This window comes from Leucopleurus acutus, assembly GCF_964270905.1.
Source record: "Leucopleurus acutus genome assembly, chromosome: 13".
Lineage (NCBI taxonomy): Eukaryota > Metazoa > Chordata > Mammalia > Artiodactyla > Delphinidae > Leucopleurus > Leucopleurus acutus.
Window position 1 is genome coordinate 89363220 of NC_139155.1, and position 23391 is coordinate 89386610.

Consider the following 23391-nt stretch of genomic DNA (forward strand, 5'->3'; position numbering starts at 1 on the left):
GGTGGGCACCTTCGGCTTGTTCTTTTGTTTTGGATGCACCACACCGCTTGTGGGATCTTTAGTTCCCCGACCAGGGGGTGCACCCGGGCCCTCAGCAGTGAAAGCATGTGGAGTCCTAACTGCTGGACCGCCAGGGGATTTCCCGGCCTTCGGCTCGTTCTTGATTTGAGAGGGACGTTTTCACCCGGCAAGGCAGCAGCTTGTGGCGGTTGGTCACGACTGCTTGGTTCAAATCCAGTGTTCTGTTTTATCTCTTCTCTTAGCCTTTGAGCTACACCTTGTCTTGCATTCTTGTTGCAGGCCTTCCTGATTCTTGTGTGCATCCCTGACTTGGTAGAGTCTGTGTTAACTTGGAGCTACTCTACCCCTTCCTGTAAGGAACTGGGAGCAGCCCGGCCGGGTGCTTCTGGCTCGGGTCTCACGGAGATGCGGCCGCCAGCAGGCCCAGCCTCCGGTCCTCCCCAGCTGGCCCCCGAGCTGGCCGGGTGGATGGTTGTTGGCAGGCGAGCCCAGTCCCCCTACACGGGGACTTCTCTGGGTGGCTGTTCGAGCGTCCTCAGGATGGGGTGGCACGGTGGCTGGTGTCCCCACAGCAGGCGATCACCCTGGTTATCCCTGGCCACTCAGGGGAACTGACCAGGCTGTGACCGCAGGGAGCCGTGTCACCGGGGCACATCTTCGTCCATTCACTGGGGTGCCTCTTCCTGGTCGGGTCTCCTCTCGTGCCCCTCATGAACCTTTCAGCACTTTCTTTATGTAGATGTTGTGAATTTTTTAAAACCTAAATTCTAAATATTTAAATACTTTCTGTCTAAAGAAGTATAGAAATACTTTCTGTCTAAATAGAATCTTCTTTCCCATTATATCTTCAAACTAGTTTATATGTGTGAAGGCTGTTTATTCCTGTGAGTTGTTTGTTCCAAGACACCTTACGAATTATCTTATTCTTGAGGTAGTTTTTCAGTTGTTTCTGCTGTTTTTCTTTTTTTCCTACTTTGATAGTCATTATATGATGTATATGTACATTTCCCTGCATTTTGTTATGAAAACATGCAAACAGAAAAGTTGAAGAACCTTATTACGAACGCCCATACACCCGCCACCTCCCTTCCACAGTTGGTCTTCGCTTTATCACGTATCTACCTATCAGCCCCATATGACGAATAGTTTAAATCATGAGCAAGTGAAGTCACTGGATTATAAGTCTTAAACGAAGAGAGCCCTTAATACTGTTCTTTTGGGGTACTTCTCTGTGGCGTTTGTTACTTTGACCACAGATTTTAGTGACATACGGTGTACGTGCAGAAAGGCTCATGTATCACAGGTACACAGCTCACAGCGTTCGTTGCCTTGTTATATATAACACCCAGTGGAACTGTGTTTGAATACAAACCTGGGTCCAAGTTTCCGATTACTCCCCTGGACAGACCCATGGAGTGGGAAATAGTGACGTCAGAGGGCATGAAATTTAAAGCTCTTCAGCTTTTCATACTGGTTTCCAGAGAAGTTAAAGCCTGTTCATACCATCACCGCAGTGGTGAGACTGATTCATTATGTTCATCCAGCATTATGGTTGTAAGGTGGTTGCCATGCAGTGGGGGATGCACTGCGCACTGGTTTCTGGAGGTGCCCAGTTAAAGAGATACTTCATGAGCCCTTTAGAGTGTTCTGTGTGTGAGACAGCTCCATGTCCCTCGCCCGTTGGGCTTCCGTGTGGTGGGCTGTTTGATCAATTAGGGTGAGCTCTTTATACAAAAAGTCTATAGCAATATTTTATCATCTTTTTTGAACATTTTTTGTTTTATTTGTACTTTTACTTGATGTTTTGTATTTTTATGTATCATCTCCACTGATTATTTCTATCAGTAGTATTTTTATATTTTCATTTATTAATCTGTAGATTTTACTGTACATTTATTAAGATTATTTCAGGAATATTTGTTCCTTTATGAATAAAAGTTGAGTTTCTTCATTTCGAAGATTCTCATCTTTATAAAGAAAAGGTTGTATATCTTGTATCAGTAACGGGCAATCATTATTAGTTTTTGGAAAAAAATAAATGTGCTTTTAGAAAATACCTACATTTCCCAAGGAATTAATTTAAAGCTAGGAAAAGGAATATACGTTTGACCCCTGAACAACACGGGTGTGAACTGCACAGGTCCACTTACTTACACGTGGATTTTTCCCATAGTAAACACTCCAGTGGTGCACGATCCACGGGTGGTCGGGTGTGGAGGAGCCTCGCACAAGGAGAGCAGACTAGTTACACTCGGGTTTTCCTCTGCAGGGTCGGCAACGCTGACCCCTGAGTTGTTCAAGGTCAACTGTATATGAAAGGGCCCTTCTCCTGACTGTGTTTTCTTCCCTGCTGACACTATTGGTGTAAAATAATCTTTTTTCCTGCAATCCTTTCCAGCTGAATTGCCCTTAATTGATTTGATGAAGTTGTATGAAGGTGCCTTTCTGCCGAATTTCCAGTGGCCCCAACCTAAACCTGACAGTGAAGAGACAAGTGAAGACGAAGGTCTGTTTTAACATCTTTGAAGAATTCAGCTTTGAAAACAAAAGCCAAAATACTTAACAGAGGAAGGGTGCTTAAGAGTTTAAGAATTACCTTCACTCCTTTCAGTCTGATGAAAAGTTGAAAATATATTTAATATGCAATTTTATATTAATAGTTTCATTAAATTCTGTGCTTTTTATTTTTATTGGTTAACTTGGCATAATTATCAGAGTACTTGATCAAGTTGTGAACAATGTAGAAATACTCTTCTCCAGATTATACACATTTTACGGGCCTAGGTTTTATCATTTATCCTGGCTGTGCTGTGTTTGTTTAATTTAACACACCCAGTTTAAGGACTTTACTTGACTTTTATTGGAGTTCCAAGGAGGTACACAGACTACGCCCGGAAGAGTCCACGTGTTGTTTTCATCCCCCCTGTTCTGGTCCATAGACGTGGCTGCCTGCGGGGGGCAGCAAGGGAGGGGCCCAGAAGATTCAGCGGGGAGGCCAGGGCTTGCCGGACCCCACGCTGCAGCAGGACTCCAGGGGGGGCTGGTGGCCCCCTTGCTTGCCCAAACTAGGATGCTTCTGATCCTTCCATTCTTGGTGGTGGAGGGCAGTCACTAAACCCTTAGATGGCTGTAAATCTCTGGGTGATACTAGCTCCTGATGCTGCACAGACATTTTCCAACTTCACCCAAGGGCCTTCCAGAGCGGTCCTACAAACTCCATAAGAGTTTGTACCTGTTTATCTGGATACATTGTTAACTATCTAAAGTGGATTAAAAACAAAAATTTGCTGCTCAATTCTGTCTTTGAAGTGTTTGGGTTCTAGCAACTCCTTTTCTTTTTTCTCTTCTCTCTCTTTTTTTTGTCATGTTAAGTGGCCTCATAATACTATCACAGCCTCTCAAACCTCACAAATCCCGTTTTTCCATTGATCACAGACATGGAAGACTGCTCCGGTGACCGGGAGAGCCGGAAGGGTGTGGTTCTCATCGACTCGCTGTTCATCATGGACCAGTTTAAAGCCACAGAGAGAGTGGTTGTCGGGAAGCCTCACACAAAGGACATCGCGGAAGTGACCGCTGTGGCAGAAGCCATCCTGCCCAAGGGCAGTGCTCGGATCAGCACCGCGGTGAGCCGCTGCGCCCTGTGTGAGGGATGGTGTCTCTGTTAAGGGGAAAAGCTGCCTCCTTCCAAATGAGCTCTTTATCCCAATGGCAGAAGTTGTCAGGAAAAACAATTAAGGATCTTTCTTTTCCTGTTATCTGTAAATCATCTTTGTGGCTTTCCAGTAGGCTTATCATATGAGTGATCTGACAACAGTTGTAATTGTTGTTCTGAGATGTGCCTGTTGGGCCCGTCTGCCCCTGCAGGTGAAGTTGAACGCTCCGGCTCTTCTGTACGGCGCCCTCAGAGATTACCAGAAGATTGGCCTGGACTGGCTGGCCAAGCTCTACCGGAAGAACCTCAATGGCGTATTGGCAGATGAAGCTGGGCTTGGTAAAACAGTGCAGATCATTGCTTTTTTTGCCCACCTAGCCTGTAATGAAGGTAAGAGCTTGTTGTTTTTTGAACAGTTCGTATTTACTGAAACTGAACCATAGGCAGTGCATCTGGCGTGAGGGTGGGGAGAGGCCTTTATTCTCTGCTCCTTTGTTCCGTGCTCTGGTCCAGACTCAGAGAACTGGGCTCAGAGGCACTCATCACTGGAACAAACAAAGCACTCGTTCACAACAAACACTAGATCGAGTAACTCACCATTTTTCAAAGTCTAACGTAATATAAGACCCAGCAGGCTGTGTGACTGGGGCTTTGTGACTTCCAGGCCGCAGGGCCTCTGCGCTACTTCACGTTGGCATGAGTCCTCGTGGCCGGGCTCTCCCCTTGGGCTGCCCGTGGGCCGGCGGGTGCGCGTCCCCCGTGGCGTGATTGGTCGCCCTGCCGAGGCCCATCGGCGTCTCCCCTGTGCTGTGGCGCAGGCCCTCCTGTCTCTCTGCTGGATCCCGCCACCCCTGGAGCCTTGTGAGGGCTCAGCATCTGTGCAGCAGCAGAGGGACGGGGTGCCCGCACTCCGCAGCAGGCCGTGCCCTCGCCCCGGATGTCTGCCTCCTCACCCCTCGGCTCTTCCAGCTCGCACAGACGTCAGCCTTCGGCCCCCGTTCACTGCCCTCCGCTTGGCTGTGGGCCTGGCGCCCGCCTGCTCCCCGCCTGTGCTGTGGGGCTGTGGACGAGCCTGTGTGCGTGTCTCTAACACGGGACAGGGGCTTATAGGCTTCCTCTCGCAAGGGAAGTGTCCCGTAGCACCGGGGGTAGGGGAGCAGGAACCTCACGTTCCAGCACGTAGCCAGCTCCTGAGGAAGCACAGGCCATCACCTTCATCTCCGTGTCACGGCTTCAGTAGCGGGGGCGGGGGGCCCCTCGAGTTTCGGGGGAGTCGGCACCCTGAGTAGGCTGGATGGAGATTCCTTCAGCCCCGGGATCGTTTCTTCCTCCCCGGCCCCTCTAAATTCCTTCACAGTTACCTTAGCGTCTTTAGTAAATAACTCTTCTTTGCCCTTGGTTTTGAAAGCTTACTTGATCTTACCTTTAGTACAAATGGATCAACTTTGAGGCCTTATTTCCTTGTGCTAATATGTTTGTTTTTGACCCAGTACCGCAAAGTGTATGATGTAGTACTTTAAAGTGAGTTTTTATATATATAGTTATCTCAAGATAGAAGAGCTACCTTGTCTTACTATTGTATTGTTTAGTTGAAAAAAGTGTTCATTATTGTATTTATAATAGTAAGAACTTGGAAGCAGTGTACACTTTCAAAAGTAGGGGATTTTATTTCATCGGTTGAACAAACAAATGGATCAGTTATTCGTTCCATAGGTGCTTACCCAGCACCTGCCTGGTCCCAGGCACTGTTGTAGGCACCGGGGGTGCAGCTGTGAGCAGAACAAAGCCCCCCCCCCACCCGTGAGGCTCACAGCAGGCACAGCGAATAAGGGTTCCACACATGGGAAGCAGCACGTTGCCATTGTGTATGGCGTGCTCGGCACAGCCCGTGAGCAGAGGCCTGAGAAAGCCGTGGCCACCAGGATCGAGGGGCTTGGGAACATGGGGTGGTGGGTGCAGAGGCTGAAGGGGTTGCCGGTGTGTCCACGGGACAGTGCTGAGGCTGGTGCGGAGGCCAGAGGGTGCAGAGCCAGGAAGGCCGCCGGCCGGCCAGGTGAGGGCCTTGCAGGCTGCGCAGGGTCTGGCTCTTCCTGGTTAGAGGTCCGTGTTAGTGCGGGTGTCGGAGGGGTCACTGGACCTCCTTGGTGCTGGGAACAGACTCAGAGGGCCAGCTGTTGGGAAGCTTGCCGCCCTGGGGGAGAGGCGGGGGCCTGGCAGGTCCTGGGGGGCCTGAAGGGAGGGCGGGCAGGCGTGTGCCGCCCGCTCCGCTTCCGCACAGGACAGGCCGAGTGGGGCCTGCCTGGGACCTGGCTCCCCTGCCTGCCCCTGCCCCCTGGGGCCCAGTGTCCTTGGCCTTCTCCTCACTGTGGGACCGTAAAGCTGGAGTTCGCCAGTTCCTCAAGAGCAGAGGGCTCACTCCAAGAGACTCTGAGCGAGGGGGTTCTGGTAAGTTCACAGTTAGAATCCCTCACAAACTCACCACTTTTTTCTTTCTAAAGTAAAACAGCCAACAGTCTGTAGCTGTCCACCTGCTTCCATCCCCAGCGGTGACCCCTCGGGGCAGTCTGCTGTGTGTCCTGCCTTGCTTCGCCCAAGTGTCAACAGACATGCTCACAAACACATATATAGACACTTGTCCCTCCTCTCCAGAAATGGAACGATGTGCTAAATGCTGGTGAAACAAACAAACAAACTTGTTTTTCACTGGAGGGGGAAGGCATCTGGGGTTGATTTACATTTCCCTGCTCACGAGGTCATGCCCTTCAGAGAGTGTATCGTCTGCTTGTATTTTTCCCTTTGTGAAATTTCTTTTTTCTTTTTCTTTTTTTTTTTTTTTGGCTGCACCGCGCAGCTTGTGGGATCTTGGTTCCCTGACCAGGGATCGAACCCAGGCCCTCCGCAGTGGAGGCACGGAGTCCTGACCACTGGACCGCCAGGGAAGTCCCATCCTTTGTAGAATTTCTGTTCACTTCCTTATTCGTTTCCCTCTTAGGTGGTTTTATTTTAATTGAAGTATAGTTGATTTATATTATTGTGTTAGTTCCAGGTGTACAGCAAAGTGATTCAGTGTTATATATATATATTTTCAGGTTATTTTCCATTATAAGTTATTACAAGATATTGAATATAGTTCCCTGTGCTATAGTAAATCCTTACTGCTTGTCGATTTTTTTTTCTTAAATTTATTTTTGGCTGCGTTGGGTCTTCATTGCTGCATGCGGGCTTTTCTCTAGTTGCGGTGAGCGGGGGCCACTCATCACCACAGTGCGCAGGCCTCTCATTGCGGTGGCCTCTCGCGTTGCAGAGCACCGGCTCCAGGCGTGCAGGCTTCAGTAGTTGTGGCTCGTGGGCTCTAGAGCACAGACCCAGCAGCCGTGGCGCATGGGCTTAGTTTCTCTGCGGCATGTAGGATCCTCCCAGACCAGGGCTCGAACCCGCATCCCCTGCATTGGCAGGCAGACTCTCAACCACTGTGCCACCAGGGAAGCCCTGCTTATTGATTTATGTATAGTAGTTTGTATGTTAATCCCATACTCCTAATTTCCCTTTGGTAACCATAAGTTGTTATTTTTTTTTCTGTGTCTGTGAATCTTTTTTGTTTTGTAAATGGGTTCAGTTGTATTATTTTTTAGATTCCACATATAAGTGTTAACATAATATCTGTCTTTTGCTGACTTATTTCACTCAGTATGATAATCTCTGGTTCCACCCATGTTGCTGCAAATGGCACTATTTCATTCTTTTTTATGGCTGAGTAGTATTCGTGTGTGTGTGTACACCACATCTTCTTTATCCATTCCTCTGTTGATGGACATTCAGGTTGTTTCCATGTCTTGGCTATTGTGAATAGTGCTACTGTGACCATTGGGTGCGTGTATCTTTTCTAAGTAGAGTTTCCTCTGGATATATGCCCATGGGCAGGACTGCTGGATCATATGGCAACTCTCGTTTTAGTTTTTGAGGAACCTCCATACTGTTCTCCATAGTGGCTGCACCAACTTACATTCCCACCAACAGTGTAGGAGGGTTCCCTTCTCTCCACACCCTCTGCAGCGTTTACTGCTTGTAGACTTTTTGACGGTGGCCGTTCTGACCGGTATGAGGTGATATCTCACTGTAGTTTTGATCTGCATTTCTCTGATAATTAGCAATGTTGAGCATCTTTTCATGTGCCTCTTAGCCATCAGTCTTTTTTGGAGCAATGTCTGTTTAGGTCTTCTGCCCATTTTTTGATTGAGGTGTTTGTTTTTTCAGTATTGAGTTTTATGAGCTGTTTGTATATTTTGATGTTACACCCTTGTCAACTGTATTGTTTGCAAATGTTTTCTCCCATTTTGGGTGGTTCTTTTTAAGGATCAGTAGTAGTAACACTTTGCTTATGAGCAGTAATGGCTCTAGATGTGTGTGTTACAGATATTTTTTTCAAGCCTGCCATTTCTGACTTTTAACTTGGTTTGTGTTTATTTGTAGCACAGAAGTTGAAATTTATGTGTGTATTGCCCAGAAATTTAAGAAACGCTTACTTTTCCGAAGAATGCAGTTGAAACCGTGTGCTTTGGGCTGGGTTGGGATGGGTTTGGGTGTGTTCTGACTGGCGGCTGGGGACCGTGACGAGTGTGAGTGTTGGACCAGCGCCTGTAGCATGGGGCTGCCAGCGGGCCGTGCTGGCCGCGAGGCTCGAGGCTGAGGGTCTTCCTTTCTGAGCATTGTTCACTGTAGATGGGAGTCCTTCCCCTGCTTACGTTAAGGGGTCATGTTTGAATCCGCTCTCATTTTACTGGCTGCTCACTCATTCGGTTCCTCTCTGTCGAGTGCGTCCTGCCTTGGCCCTGGGAGCCGGGCAGCGGCCCGTCCTGACGGTGGCGGCTGCGCTGTAGGGCGGGCAGGGACCCCCTGCGTCCCAGTGATGTCTGCTCTAGTCGCACCCTGGCCTCACGCACACCTGCCGACCGGGCACAGCGCCGGGGACCTGCCCCAGACAGATGGTTTTTGTTACAGAGGGCATTTGTATGTCTCCTGTGTAGGCAACTGGGGCCCTCATCTTGTCGTTGTGAGGGGCTGTAACATCCTCAAGTGGGAGCTCGAACTGAAGCGCTGGTGTCCGGGGCTCAAAACGCTCTTGTATGTTGGCAGCCATAGAGAACTCAAGGCAAAGAGACAGGTATGTTAGTTTAAACTTGAAATAGAACTAAACAGAAAACATCTTACTTTCTATAGAAGACACATTTCAAAGTGTCCACGCATGCTTGTTAGTGTAATTACTGTCAGTCACTCGTTTATGAGATACGGGACCTTCTAGTTGTCTGGGCCTAGAGCCTCCTTGAAGCATAGACTACACTCAGGAAACTGGCCATTCCATGCGGGGCTTGTGTTCACCTCCCAGGAAGCGAGGGAGCTTCCCCCAGAGCTCGGATGGTCTCTGGAGGTGCTGTCATCCTTTTATTAAACTGTAGACCTGTTGGTTATCACAGGCAGAAATAAGAAATTGTGATGCATCCTGAGTTCTGAATTACACATCCGTAAAATCATTCCCATGGATGTGTTTATTAGGAATATTTGTGACAAACAGATGAGCTTCTGAAATAAATGTGGACTCTTACTTTTCTGTTTTCTGCCCAGTAGTTCCTAGTACTAGATTCTAGGTAGAATTATGTTACAGGTCACGATTTTTCATCGGCGAGAACATTTTGGCTTATGGTTAGACCCTACTGTGTTGAGTAATATTTACTTAAAAAGCGAGTGCTTTGAGGGGTCTTTTCTTTTTTCCTCTTTTTTTTTTTTTTAAACTCTCTGGTAATTAATTTGCTTTTTAATATCTTGGAATGTAGTCAGCTGCAGCATAGATGCTCACATTTCCTGTCATCTTCTGAATACGTGTTCCATCACTAAGATGATAGACTATGAAAGCGAGCCCCATTTCTGGATGCTGTGTGCTGATCTGTTTTCCAAAAGCGATTGTTAATGCCTCCAGAGCAGTTTCTTAATTTGTCCACACAAGTGCTTAGCCTCCTAAAGAAAAAGATCATAAAAACATAAACAGCTGTTTTCTGTGTGATGAGAGAGCAGGTGACCAAGGAAAAGGAGGGGTGACGGCGGTGGGGCAGGTTAGGTGGGTAGTGAGCGCGCACGGAAGTCCTCTCCAGGCCGCTTGTCCCTGCACAGACAGTGAGGCCTGGCTTTTGTGCTGCAGGGGTGGACAGAGCCCAACCGCATCAACGTCTGCATCACGTCCTACAAGCAGTTCTTCAAGGGCTACGCGTCCTTCACACGGGTGCGCTGGAAGTGCCTGGTCATCGACGAGATGCAGCGTGTGAAGGGCATGACAGAGAGGCACTGGGAGGCCGTGTTCACCCTGCAGAGGTCTGGCCACCCCTCTCCGCGTGCCGTGTGCTGGGTATTGTTGATGTAAAGGTTCTTTGGAGGGACTGTAGGAAACTGCAGGCTCCCAGAATGGCCTTTCAGCTTCAAGGGCTCCCCTCACTGAAGGCGCTCATTTAATTCAGTCCGTTCCTCAAGATTGTGTGTGTGTGTGTGTGTGTGTCTGTGTGTCTGTGTGTCTGTGTGTGCGTGTGTGTGTGCGCGTGTGTGTGTCTGTGTCTCTGTGTCTGTCTCTGTGTGTGCCTCTGTGTGTGTGTCTGTGTGTGTCTCTGTGTGTGTGTGTGTGTGTCTGTGTCTGTGTGTGTGTGTATGTGTGTGTGTGTGTGTGTGTGTTAGCTCCCGAGGATCGTTGTCCCTTTCCTTGAATGTCTCCCGAGACAGGCTCTGCGCCCAGCTTGACGTTTCAGGTGTCGTCTCCCGTTGTGTGTTCAGCCAGCAGCGACTGCTGCTCATCGACGCCCCGCTGCACAACACCTTCCTGGAGCTGTGGACCATGGTGCACTTCCTCATCCCGGGCATCTCCAGGCCGTACCTGCACTTGCCCCTGAAAGCCCCCAGCGAGGAGAATCAGGACTACTACCACAAAGTGGTCATCCGGCTGCACCGGGTATGCGGCCGCCGCTGCGGGTCCCTGCTTGACGAGCACCCCCGGCTTAGCGTGCATGGGCCACGAATTCATTTTAGCAAAGGAGAACTTTCTTTTTTCAGGTGACACAGCCCTTTATTTTGCGGAGAACTAAGAGAGATGTGGAGAAGCAGCTAACGAAGAAATACGAGCACGTCCTGAAGTGCCGCCTCTCTAATCGACAGAAGGCCTTGTACGAGGACGTCATCCTGCAGCCGGGGTGAGCTCAGGGCTGCGCACTCCTGGCCACCTTCCTGGGGAAGAGCGGGCCCCTCTGGCCTTCCAGAAGGCTCCTCCTTGGCGGTGGGCCTCTGCAGCTGGAGGCCATGCTCACGCCCGGCCCTGGCGGCTCCGCTCCTCCCAGGCTGGCAGGCTACCCCTCCCTGGTCCCGTCAGAGGCCATGCCCAGAGCCGGCCCAGGAGGAGTACAGCGTCGCAGGCCGCTCGGTGCCGCACCGCACTGGAGGTTCACGCAGGAGGCCATGCTGATTGAGTGGCTCGTCCGTTCACAGCCGCGTGTAGGATGTGAGACCGAGGCCCGTGTGCCGTGTGGTCAGGCGCAGATGGCGCTCCAGGGCCACACCGGGTGGCCACGGGCACCTCTGTATGGACCCTAGAAGGGTGGGGCCCCGTCCTGTCCATGATCCTTCCCGTGACCTGTTTGGCTCTTTGTCATTGGTCGCGAGCGTTGTGTGCTTAAGTGCGTAACGTGGTCCGGATAGCGTCCACGGCAGCAGGTGTGCAGAAGAGGGTTTTGCTGTTGATGCCTGCTTGTGTCATAGGCTTCTTTTTAGACAGCTTTAGGACGGAGTGTAAGTAGCCAGTCCTTGGCAACCAGCGTCATGCTGCGGCAGGCCGTTGACCATCTCAGTCAGGCAGAGGAGCTGTGGAGACCCCACCCCTGACAACACGTGCGGTGGCAGATCCTGCTTCCGGGACACTGGGGGCAGACAGCCCGCGGCACGGCTGGCGCCTGCTGGCGGTCCGCTGTCTCAGCCCGTGCTGGTCCGGAGAGAATCGCAGCGTGCGCACAGGGCGGGTCCTGGACCGGCAGGCACCCCTTCACCAGACAGACAGAGCCCCGGCGTCCTCGGGACGCCTGCCGTGTCGCTCTTTGGTGGCGTGCCGTGGGACGTCGCTTCGGTTGCGCTTGGCAGTGACGACCTTGGTCCCGCTTGTCGAGTGTGGGATGCTCTCTGTGTGCTCATAGGGGAGGCCCCTGCATCCGGGAACCACTGGGCCAGCAGAGCCTAGGTTGTCCTGTGCCGCAAGGTCCCGATGGAGCGGCGGGGAGATTCCCTGTCTTAGGTCCCTGCACCTCTTTCTCTCGGGCCTGTTGGTCAAGTCAAGGGGGGCCATGAGCAGGCCTGTGCTGACCCCACAGCGGCTCCCGGGCGTGCCCCGCACGCCTCGGTGCGTGTTGACGCGATGGCCTCGGGGTCCTCGGACGGGCTCTGAATGTCGCTCCCGGTCAGCGCCTTCCTGCCCTCTGCGTGGCGACCGTGTCACACGTTTCTACCGCCTTCCCAGAGAGCCCTGCGGGCCCGCCTGTGGTGGCGCCACCTCCTCCTGGTTTCTGTTACAGCCCTTCCAGCAGCTCTGAGCTCAGCCCTCAGGAGCCTCCATGTGCAGTTTTCTTGGTCTTGTGTTTTCTCTCCTGTCTCATCCGGACACATATCGCTGGCCTCTGAACGGCTGCCCTCCCCTCTCCCCTTCTGCTCTCTGGCGCCGCCTGTGCGCCGTCCACGTCCCCGACCCCACCCCGCTCCACCCCTGCGCCCACGCGCTCCGTCCTGGCGGGAGCTGCCTGGGCCGCCGGGCTGACCGCGTCCTCCTGTGGCGGCTTGAGCTGTCCCCAGGCACCGCAGATCCCATGTGTGCGGGACTGGCTTCCCCAGACGTGCCTCTCCGCTAGGCTTGCCTGACTCAGGACGCTGTGCTCCACCGTCCAGGCCGTCCTCCCGTCCTGCCGTCCCCTCTGCTCCCCCTCTGCTCGCGAGTCCCTGCCCGCCCCGCTCCACGGCTCTTTCCTGCCTCGCCCGCTGGGCGCGCTGTGCTCTGCGGCCGCCCTTGGGGGCCCCCAGCCTGGAGGTCTCAGCTGGCCTCCATGCAGTCCCCGCACTGTGGCCCCCGTGGCGCCGGTGCGGTGTCAGGCCTGTGGGTCTCCTCCTTCGCCGGACCACCCCGTCCACTCACTCCTACCCCTGCCCCTCGAGGGCCTTCTCCCCCAGGCCGGGTGTTCTCACCCCGCCACTGCCTGCCGGCGCCCGTCATGGCTGCCGTGGAGAATGGCGTCATCCCTGTCGCGGGAGGCAAGGAGGGCTGTTCCCGTCTGCCGCGTGCCCTGGCTCTCCGGCTGCCCATCCTGTGTCACGGGGGTGGTGAGCGAGTCTGAGAACCCTCACCGCACAGAGGTGGGTCCGGATGTCGTTGCTGTGCGAGCCAGGTCTGGGGAGAGCGCGCCGACTGCGTGTCTGTGGAGCCCGGCCGGCACGTGCTCGCAGCCAAGGCAGTGCTTGTGTCTCTCCCCACGCACAGGACGCAGGAAGCTCTGAAGAGTGGGCGCTTTGTGGACGTGCTGAGCATCCTGCTGCGGCTGCAGCGGATCTGCAACCACCCCGGGCTGGTGGCGCCCCGGCTCCCGGAGTCCTCCTACACGGCGGGGCCGCTGCAGTGCCGCTCGGCCTCGCTCATCCTGAAGGCGCTTGACCGAGACTTCTGGAAGGTACGCAGAGGGTGCGGGCGGCTCTGCCTGAGGTCTGTTCTGGGTGCTTCCGGAATGTCGGTCTCCACTAACTTGCGTCCTGCGTTTCGCCATCGCCTGATGCTGGGCAGCATCGAGTGGCGGCGTGATGGGCCTTCCCCTCGACCTAGAACCCGCTTTGGAATGGGCCCCGAGGGGTGAGCCCACAGTGTGAAGGAGCAGGGAGGGTTTTCCTCCCCTGACCGTTGGCCCCTGAGAAATGGCAGAGTGTGTGGAGGAGAGCAGGGCTCGGAACTGCGGGACCGCGGGGGTGTCCTCACACGCGCGCGCGTGGTCTGAGGCCTGCGGGGGCCTTTCTGTTAAAATGTTAGTAACTGTCCCTAGGTGGGGAAACTCGGTTATTTTTGACCAAAAAAATAGAGTCGTATACCTTTCTGTGTTTGAATTTTGGGGTAATTTTGGAAAGTTTTTCCAGAACCAAAATTTTTAAAACAAAAGAGATTGGGTTAGGTTGGGTGATTCTGAGCACAAGTGTGCTGGGCTCGTGGCTCTCAGCAGGGCAGGGCCGAGCCCTCAAGGGCCGTCGTTCCTGCTCTGGCTTCCACGCAGGAGGCCGAGAGTTTGCCCAGACCAGCCAGCCGCTGGCAGGCTGGTGCCTGAGTTCCCCTTGGCTGTCTCTACCCCAGAGGACCAGGGGCCGAGGTCTCACAAATGCGGAGAAACAGGAACCAGCTCTGTGGCTTCGATAGGCTTGTGCAGGTTCGGGGTGTGGACAGGACAGGGACCCTGGGGCCAGATTGCAGGGGCTCACGTCCCGGCTCTGCCCCACGAGGAGTGCGGCCTCGGGTGGTCAGTCTGCCTCGGTTTCCTCACCACACCGGGAAGTCGTGAGGAATCGGTCAGTTAATGTACGTGATGGTCTGAGGAAGGGCCTGGTTGGTAAGCAGTAGTATGTGGTGAGTTACGTGATGAATGTGATTCCTGCCACTATGTCTACTACTCTTTTATTGGAGTGCAGTTGATTTATAGTATTACTTTTAGGTAGGGATGAGTTTTTCGTTGAGTTAAAGAAAAATTGAGCCATGGAGGATAAAGTTGCGTCAGAAGCAGGCTACCTCAAGATACCACTGGGGCGGGGGGGTGTTTCATGGATAGTAGTTTTTATGTTGTGTTTTCATTTGAAAAACAGTTTTATTGAGGTAGCTCATTATCGTAAAACTCACTGTTCTGAAGCATACAGTTTGTTGGTTTGAGTATATTCACAGAGTTGTGTAACAGCCATCACCACTAATACTAGAACATTTCATTACCCCAAAGAGAAAATCCACACGCACTGTCATTCCCATTCCCCCTCCCCTTCCCAGCCCTGGCAGCCACTTACCTGCATCTGTCTCTGTGGATTCACCAGGTCCAGATATTTTATATCAATGGCTCACTTCACTTGAGCATAATATTTTCAGAGTTCATCCACGTTGCAGCCTGTGTCAGAATCTCCTTCCTCCATTGTCTGGATGGACTGCAGTATGTTCATCCGTCCACGAGCTGATGGGCACTTGGGTGGTTTCCACTTGTTGGCCACTGTGAGTGCACATTCATGTGCAAGTTTTGCGTGGGCGTGGGGCTCCCTTCTTGTGGGGCTCCTCTTGGGCACATGTCTGATGGGCGAGGAGTTGCAGGGTCACGTGTAGAGTCCATGTTTAACCTTTTGATCAACTGCCTTGCATGGTGGCTGCCAGGTTTCCCATCCCCACCAGGGTGTGAGGGGGTGGGGGCATTCACGTCTCCACATCCTTGCCCACACCTGCTGTCCATCCTCTTTGATTCCCGCCATCCTGGTGGGGGTGAGAACGTCTGAGAGAAGCACAGGTGGAGTGAACATCCCCAGGGCTCCGGACATAGTGACGTGCCACACGCCCGCTGCACCTGCACCAGCACGCTAGGGTCTCTCCCTCAGCCTCCCCAACGAGGCCGAGCATCTCCGTCCGTTTAGACGAGCGTTTTCCAGGCTCGTCCCTCTCTGCTGAGTCTAGTCTGTCTCTTAAGTGCCACCCTCTCCTTTCCCACTGCCACTCGGGATGACCACGTGCCATCACTCCCACCTTTCTTTAAGTTGGGGAACTGAGCACACCGAGGTCCGGCGGGTGCCTCTCAGCAATACGGCTGCTCGGGGCCTGGCCTTCCCGGTTTGGAATTGACTTGGATTCCTAGTCAGCTGTTTTCTTCCTGCCTCCTGTAGCAAAATTGTTTTCTTTTTCTCCTTAGGAAACCGACCTTTCTATATTTGATCTTATTGGCTTAGAAAATAAAATGACTCGCCACGAGTCAGAACTGCTGGGTAAGAAGAAGGTGACGCGGAAACTCTTCGAGGAGCTGTTCACCGCGCCGCCACCATCGGGCAGGCCAGCGGCCGTCAGACTGAAGCCCAGCAGGTGTGTGGTGTGGTGTGGAGCGTCACTTCCTGCTCACCAGCCGGCTCTGGCTGGGTCCTGGCTGGTTGTGTGTCGTGGGGTCTGGGTGGCATCCCCTCTTCTCCTGCTGAAAGGGACCCCGGCCCCGCAGCCTCTCGGGCAGACCTGGGACCACCAGGTTGGAGCTCCACACGAGAACTGGGGCTACAGCCTGTGAAAAGAAAGGCTAATCATCTAATTTGGCTATCTGCTTCTCCTGGAAATTACCCAGATGTCCTTGGATCCTGGGATAAGCAGCAGGGGTGTGCAGGGCGTAGGAGAGGCTCTTTTCATCATCTTGAAGAAGCGTTGGCCTTTGGGAGGGCTCTGCCTGGGGAGGTGGTCAGGGGCGGGGTGGTCAGGCTGCCTCTGACCTGGTGCGGGTATGGTGGCAACCGTCAGGGCAGGGGGGCACTGCGGGGGGGGCGGGCTTGGGACCCTGAGGTCTGGCAGAGGCTCCACCCCTGACTGCAGCATCAAGGGCCTCCAGGGACATGATACAGGTGCCACGAGACTGGGAGGAGCTGTGCGCGCAGATGGAGGAACTCGAAACACATGATTCAAGACAGGCCACACCCGTGCAGCCGGATTTGTGCACAACTCTGTGCTCCAGCTAAAAACAAAGGAAAAGCAGACAGGTGTTCTCGAGAGAAATGGGCCAGCTCTGCAGATGGCAGCCATTTCTGTTGCCTTTTCTCTGTGTGACCTCCCTGGCGACTTGGATCCGACCACCCTCGCCTCAGCTGCTTGGCCCACACTCACAGGAGCCTGCAGCCCTCAGTTAAACACGTGGCCAGGGCAACGAAGCCGCAGTCCTCGGGGCTGGCCCGGCCTCGTGTAGTGGCTTTCTGCTGGCTGCGCATTGCACGGGGGTTTTGGTATAGAAGTCCTGCCATCATGGTTTTCCAGGTTAAAGAAATAGGAGGAGCATGTTGCTTGTGATAAAATCGGACGAAGCAGCCATGGTGTGGATCCCCCTTCACAGTTTTACCCACTGGTGCCTGTGGGGTGCCTTTACCATTTCTACTGATTCTCTCCATTTCCTGTACTGCCTTGTTACCTAGTTGTGCAAGTTGACTTTTCACCCCACTTTACTCTTATTCAGAAGAGTAGTAGAATGGACTTTACGTGTTAGAAGCAGTTTTTCTAGTCCACGTTCACGGGAACTTAATCACATTCACCCCTGCATCGCCCAAGCGTTGGGGTAGATGTACCATTTTTAGGTACTAAGCACGTCCCTCAGCGTCCTTGGTGAGCGCTGCTTCTTAGCACAGCATTTAGAAATCCTCCCACCCCTCTTTAAACTGCACCCAGGGTGTGGGAACCCCACTGCCCGCGGGGCAGCCCTGTATCCCCGGGGCCCGTCCAAGAGGCCATGCCTGCCGCGTCTCAGCAGTGCTCGTGTCTTCCTGCCCGCGCTCGGGCGTCCAGGTTGTTTCAGCCCGTGCAGTACGGCCAGAAGCCCGAGGGCCGCACCGTGGCTTTCCCCAGCACACACCCGCCCCGGACGGCCACGCCCACAGCCACTGCCACGCCGCAGGGCCACGTTCGAGGACGGCCGCCCATCGCCACGTTCTCTGCAAATCCGGATGCAAAAGGTATGCCTCTCGTGGGGGTGTGCTCGGCACCGCAGAGGGTTTTTGTGGAAGAAGTTCTTCGTGCTTCCCTGGCCCCATGGGGACGTGTGACCACTCCTCTAGCGGGAGTGGGACCGTGCACCCTGGCTCTGCCCAGGAGACCATGTGTAGTTCTCACGTGAGTTTTACGCTTTTTTTTTTATGTCTTTGAACTGTATAAGATATCCCCTTCTTAGTCGAGTTACTGTTGATGTGATGGGGAAGATGTACCTCGGCAGAAATGTTCTCTTTTATGTCGGGAAACGCGTGTCGAAGTCATTTATGAAACTTCTGAGGAAGTCTGCTTTTGTGTTCTGTGCCACCGCTTCAATGTAACCTGATTGTTACTTGAAGAAGGATAGGGTTAAATGGCAGAAAAGGTAATAAAAATTGTCTTCTAACCCTAATCCACGGGGTCCTCAATGTCAAGTCCCCTGTGTTTTTCTGAGATCTTCATAAATGCCAGAGCTGCTTGTTGCAAGAGCTCTTCGTGCAGCTGGGGACGCCAGCGCTGCCTGACCTCCGTGCGTGGTTAAGATGTGGTTCTCACGGACATGCCCGAAGGGGCCGGCTTGTGACACTCCCGTTTACTCCAGAAATGCACCGTGTCGTGGACTGGTGGACTCGAAGTGAAAATATCAATAGTTAACGACGGATAAAAAATTAGATTTCTCTCATCCTGTAGACCACCCACCCCCCTTTTTAGAGAGGGCGTCTCCTTTGAGAGGCGGTATGAAGTAATGTTTGTTTTATTTCTTTAAAATTCGGGTTTAATACTGCATTTTCTGAAGAACCTCTAACAGCTTTGCACAAACCAACCTTATCAATTGCAGCGCCAGCAACCCCGTTTCAGACCTCTCAGGCCTCCACCAGTGCTCCGAGACACCAGCCCGCCTCGACCTTCAGCACAGCACCTAGCCCAGCCCATCCTGTGAAACTGCGGGCTCAAACCACTGCCCCGGCCTCCACCCCGGGCCCGCCCCAGCCCCAGCCCCAGGCCCCCTCGCACCCGGCCGGGCAGAGCGCGCTGCCTCAGGGGCTGGTGCTCACCTCGCAGGCCCAGGCGCGCCTGCCTAGTAAGTGGCTTCGCCTCTCCTGGGTCTGCCACCTCTTTGTACAAGGACATTGCGTTCACACGAGCGGCGTGTGAAGGGCCTTGCTGTCCACTCCCTTTGTCTCCCCGACCCCGTGTCCGGTGCTGCCTTTCGCCACGCTGTCCTTTCCAGCCCTAAATCTGCAGAGGGAGGGCTCCGCTCAGGGCCTTTCTCTGTCCTTCCTTCTGACCCCGTCCGTCAGCTCTGCTTCTCCCCCGTGCTCGTCCCAGTGGCCGAGGATGGTACTTCTCCTCTGTGAGCCACGGGTTTGTCCCGCCAGCCTCCAGGGCCCCTCGGAGAGCAAAGGGCAATAAAACGAAAGCCTTGTGAACTAGGCTTCGACTTCCCTTTAGTCTCTTGCTTATTACCAAATTTAAATCCGGAATGACTATTGCTCAAGTGAGACATTTTGTAATAACTCACTGAAACATCGCAACCTTCTTACATTTTTTAAATAGAACTTTTTATTGTGACCAGCGCAATTAGGGTACTACCTCTGTCCACCCTGCTGTTGGAAGTACCCTGATGGAAACTGTCCTGGGCTACACCTTTTCTCAGATGCCACCTGGAGCACTTTATCGGTTGGCACAAGTTGTGTTGAGGCCTTTCTGGAGAGACAGGAGAGAGAGAGAAGTAGTGTCATGAGGAGACACCGGGTTCCGGCTAGTTTTCTCTTGTGATGAGCCTGTCTTCCGTGCCAGCAGATGCGAAGCACTTGTCCTGGTTCATTGCCCAGGGGAGGACAGCCCTTGCATACATTGCGCTTTTTCTTTCTTTTGGGCCAGGGGTAGGAGTCCCGGGGGTGTACCCAGGAGCCGTGCTTGGGGGGCGCAGGGTCAGGCCGCCTTTCATGCCTCCACTTCTGGACTGAGGAGGGCTTGTGGGAGAGTCGTAGTTCTGTGCACAGATCTCTGCATCTCTTTTTCCGTTTTCCCTTCCTGTTTATGGTTTCTGTGGGCAAGATATCCTTGGATGTTTTCCTCGTCTTTTGCTAACTATTCTCTTTATAGCATCACTACTAATTCTGGCCTGAATTTTCATGGGAGGAACATCTAGACTCGAATATCAACCATTGGGTTTTAAAAAAAAAAAAAAGCCTTTAAAGCTATTATTGAATTACAGTTTGAAGGTGGTACCTTTTTGAGTGAGGTGCATATGACTCCATCTGAGTTCTGTTTTTAAGAAAAAAAAAATGCTTTAAGCAGTGTTAAATCTTCCATTTTTTCACAGTTAAAATTATAGACTGAATCCTACGATCTAGTTCAAATTAGTGTGAAACACTGTATCATAAAGTGTGATGTATTTATGTACTTAAATACATTCCCACATTTTGAAAAGGTTATGAGTATAATTGAAGCTAGTTCTCTATTTTATATCTGTAGTGATAAAATCTTGTTTATCTCTGTGAGCTAAATCAGACATGTACTTTCTCACATTCTGAAAGGATTCTGAAGTTGAGAGGTTGATATGAGAGTTTCAAAGTGTATGACCAATATATTTCCGCTACTTCTGATGTTTGCTACTTTTTTATCGCCCGGAAAGAAAAGCAAAATGTTCCTTAAGGGCTTGGTTAATTATATTAATATCTGATACTCTAAAATTTCTACCAGTTATGATGAAGTTAACCATTAAAATCTGGTGTTAATTTTAATTGTTTTTTTTTCTATTAAAATATTTTCTGAAAGTGTTAGAAATACCCAATAAATGTTTCTGTGACACTTCAGTTTGCTACAGACGATCATTCTCTGTGACAAGTGATCGTCAGTATAGCAATCGAAAACTCTTCCCAAGAGTTTTCTTTCTCGTCTCCTCTGCGTCTCCGCAGGTGGGGAGGTGGTCAAGATAGCCCAGCTGGCTTCCCTCGCGGGCCCGCCGAGCCGAGTCGCCCAGCCGGAGAGCCCCGTGACGCTTCAGTTCCAGGGCAACAAGTTCACCTTGTCGCATAGCCAGCTGCGGCAGCTGACAGCCGGCCAGCCCCTGCAGCTCCAAGGTAGGGTTCGCTGACGGGCGGTGACCCACGAAGGCTTTAAGCCGGGGCGTCCCGGCAGCTCCCCACTGCAGCTGTGACTTTGGCCCCCTTAAGCACAGGTGCTTCACCTGTAAATGGCCTTAATGAGTCTCACCTCGTTGGCGTTCAGAGGACTTGGGAGATAGCGGGTACATCACCTGGTGGCCTGGACCCTGACACACGTTAAATAGAGGATAGTCGTTTCTAAATAAAATCTGCCCTTTGAGTAAAGTTTCCTATTTTAAAAATCAAAATAGAAATATTTACTCCTTTCAAATTTCATTGTGAGGTAAATTGTCCTAAAAGTGCCAAAGGTCCAGCAATTTATGTAGGAGAAATTATTTTCTTTTATGTACAGGTTTTAAAACTTCCAGACCAAAGCCCTCCCAGGCCTGTGGCTGAGAGCACTGTGTTCGTGTAGTAACTGCTTCTCGGAGGAAACGAGGGGATGCACTTTAGTTCATGTTAACCCTCAGCGACTCAGCTGGAGGGTAGGACCCAGAGGGGGGATCCGGCCACCTCCCCAGGCAGCCTCCCCCGACGTGTCGTCGTTCACGGCTCTCATCGGGGCGGAAGGTTCAGTTGTCAGCCAGGTCTGGGGTGCTCTGTGTGGACGGTGGGGACACGCACCTCAGCAGAGCAGAGGCCCCCAGGAAACGCGCCACAAAGAAACGGGTTCATTTGGTTTCATTCCATATTTCTCTGGTTTTTTGACCAAAGGGGCGAGGTCATCTCTTAAAATTTCTGGTGAACTCTAGTTTTTGTAGAGGACGATTCTGGAGCAGAAGATGCCAGGAGACTTAATCACAGAGAGGCTGAAATGGCAGGCTCCTGGAACAGTGGCTGTAGAGCCACAGCATTTGGGCTAAAAAAACACGAGTGTTTTGGTATTTCTTCACCCAGCTTGTCTGGTTGGCAGGCGCACCCAGTATGTGATCTGGGAGCTGGGACCTTCCAACCCGTGACTGCCTCAGGCCTCGAGCAGACGTGACAGATGCTGAGCGGGTGCTCGCTGCTTTACCCGAAAGCAGTCAGGCATCGCGAGGAGTAGAGGAGCTTTTTCTTGACCTTAAGCCAAGTGACTTGGATCCTTGGCATTTTCATTCATTGTGAATGAAATAGTTTCATTTTTCTCCAAGTAACTGAACTTGGCATTGCCTCATTGCAGGAAATTTGATTTTGGATTTTCGGTTTATTGCCTTGTTCCTGTACCTTAGGAAGTGGGTGTAGCCTGGGGGTTGAAGGCACACTTGGCTCGTGACTGACCCCCATGCACGTGTGATTGCAGGCAGCGTCCTCCAGATTGTGTCCGCGCCCGGGCAGTCCTACCTGCGACCTCCAGGCCCCGTGGTGATGCAGACAGTGTCTCAGGCGGGGGCCCTGAACGCCCTGGGAAGCAAGCCCCCAGCCGGCGGCCCAAGCCCCGCACCCATGACCCCTCCAGGTAGAGTGCTGTGAGCTGGAAGGAGGCTTGGTTTTGAAACTTCTTTTCTTCCTTCCTTCCTTCCTTCCTTCCTTTCCCTTCCTTTCTTTCTTTCCTTTCTTCCTTCCTTTCTTTCCTTTCTTCCTTCCTTCCTTCCTTCCTTCCTTTCTTTCCTTCTTTCCTATCTTTCTATAAATTTATTTATTTATCTCCGTTGCGGTGCACGGGCTTCTCGTTGCAGTGGCTCCTCTTTCTGCAGAGCACAGGCTCTAGGCACGTGGGGTCAGTCGTTGTGGCTCGCGGGCTCTAGAGCACAGGCTTAGTAGTTGTGGCGCACGGGCTTAGTTGCTCCGTGGCATGTGGGATCTTCCCGGGCCAGGGCTCGAACCCGTGTCCCCTGCATTGGCAGGCGGATTCTTAACCACTGCGCCACCAGGGAAGTCCATGAAACTTCTTTCTGACTTTCTTTGCTTCTGAGGCAAGTGGGGGGCGTGGATGATTTCTGTGATGCCTCAGAACCCATAGTCCCAGTTGTGGCCACCTCTGATTTCCATAGATGGCCCGTGTCAGCTTGGTTTCTTTTCTTTCTCTTTTGCTCCCAAAGGTAACGGTCGAGCCTCACCACCCTCACTCAGCCTTTAGATGTTTGATTTGGTTTTGCTCTGACAAGAAACTTGGAATCATGAGAAATTTTGCTTGTTAATGTTACAGATACACTTAGGGCACGTGCTAGAAGTTCTTGGACAGGTAACGGAGCAGGGTTTGGACCTGGACCTGTCTGCGGCCAGTGTGCCTCCTTGCCTGTTCCGCAGCCTCCTTCCCGCCAGGGTCCCCTGCTCTCCAGACACACCCACACTGCAAACATCGGGCACGGGCACTTGGGTGGGTTGATGTATGCAAGCGGCAGGGACCTCTCTCAAGTGGAATCCCTGGTCACTGCCCAGCCCCAGGCCCTGGGTCGTCTGTGGTGCCGTTGGGGTGGGGCCTCTGCACCCCGTCCCCACTGGGCTCTGTCAGTGAGTGGGTGCTGGAGGGACCATGAGGCTGGCAGCATCGCCTGGCGGCCGCTCTACCGCCCAGCCAGGCCGTGCAGCTCTACTCGGTTGGTCTGTTCTTCGGGCTTTCTTCCTGCTTCCTGGAACCAGCTGTGCCAGCACCCTCCCCGGAGGGCGCTCAGTCCTGCTCTGCGGGCCCCAGCTTCCCGACCTGACACCAGTCCGGCCGCTGGGTTCTAGTCACCTCGACCCTTCTCTGTCGCTCCCCGCAAGTGGCCCCTTCTCGGTCCTCAGCCGCCTCTTCCGCAGGCCCTTGCGGAGGAGCCTCTGTCAGACGGGCAGTGTGGCGTGGCTGACGGGAGCAGGCCGCGTGGGGCCCAGGCATCCCTCTGTCCCAGGCACGCAGGTCAATGCTGCCGAGATGC

The 23391-nt window shown here is 52.7% G+C and overlaps 1 protein-coding gene across 1 annotated transcript in view; it reads left to right on the forward strand.

The window, feature by feature from the left end:
- EP400 (E1A binding protein p400) overlaps positions 1–23391 on the forward strand; it is a 98514-nt gene that overhangs the window by 33316 nt on the left and 41807 nt on the right. The window contains exons 12-24 of the mRNA XM_082852952.1: positions 2420–2527; positions 3457–3647; positions 3889–4066; positions 8701–8837; positions 9867–10036; positions 10487–10661; positions 10763–10899; positions 13218–13404; positions 15646–15812; positions 17262–17428; positions 18280–18522; positions 20366–20530; positions 21837–21992. Of these exons, the coding sequence (XP_082709078.1) occupies positions 2420–2527; positions 3457–3647; positions 3889–4066; positions 8701–8837; positions 9867–10036; positions 10487–10661; positions 10763–10899; positions 13218–13404; positions 15646–15812; positions 17262–17428; positions 18280–18522; positions 20366–20530; positions 21837–21992 (2181 nt within the window). The remainder of the gene's footprint in view (positions 1–2419; positions 2528–3456; positions 3648–3888; positions 4067–8700; positions 8838–9866; positions 10037–10486; positions 10662–10762; positions 10900–13217; positions 13405–15645; positions 15813–17261; positions 17429–18279; positions 18523–20365; positions 20531–21836; positions 21993–23391) is intronic.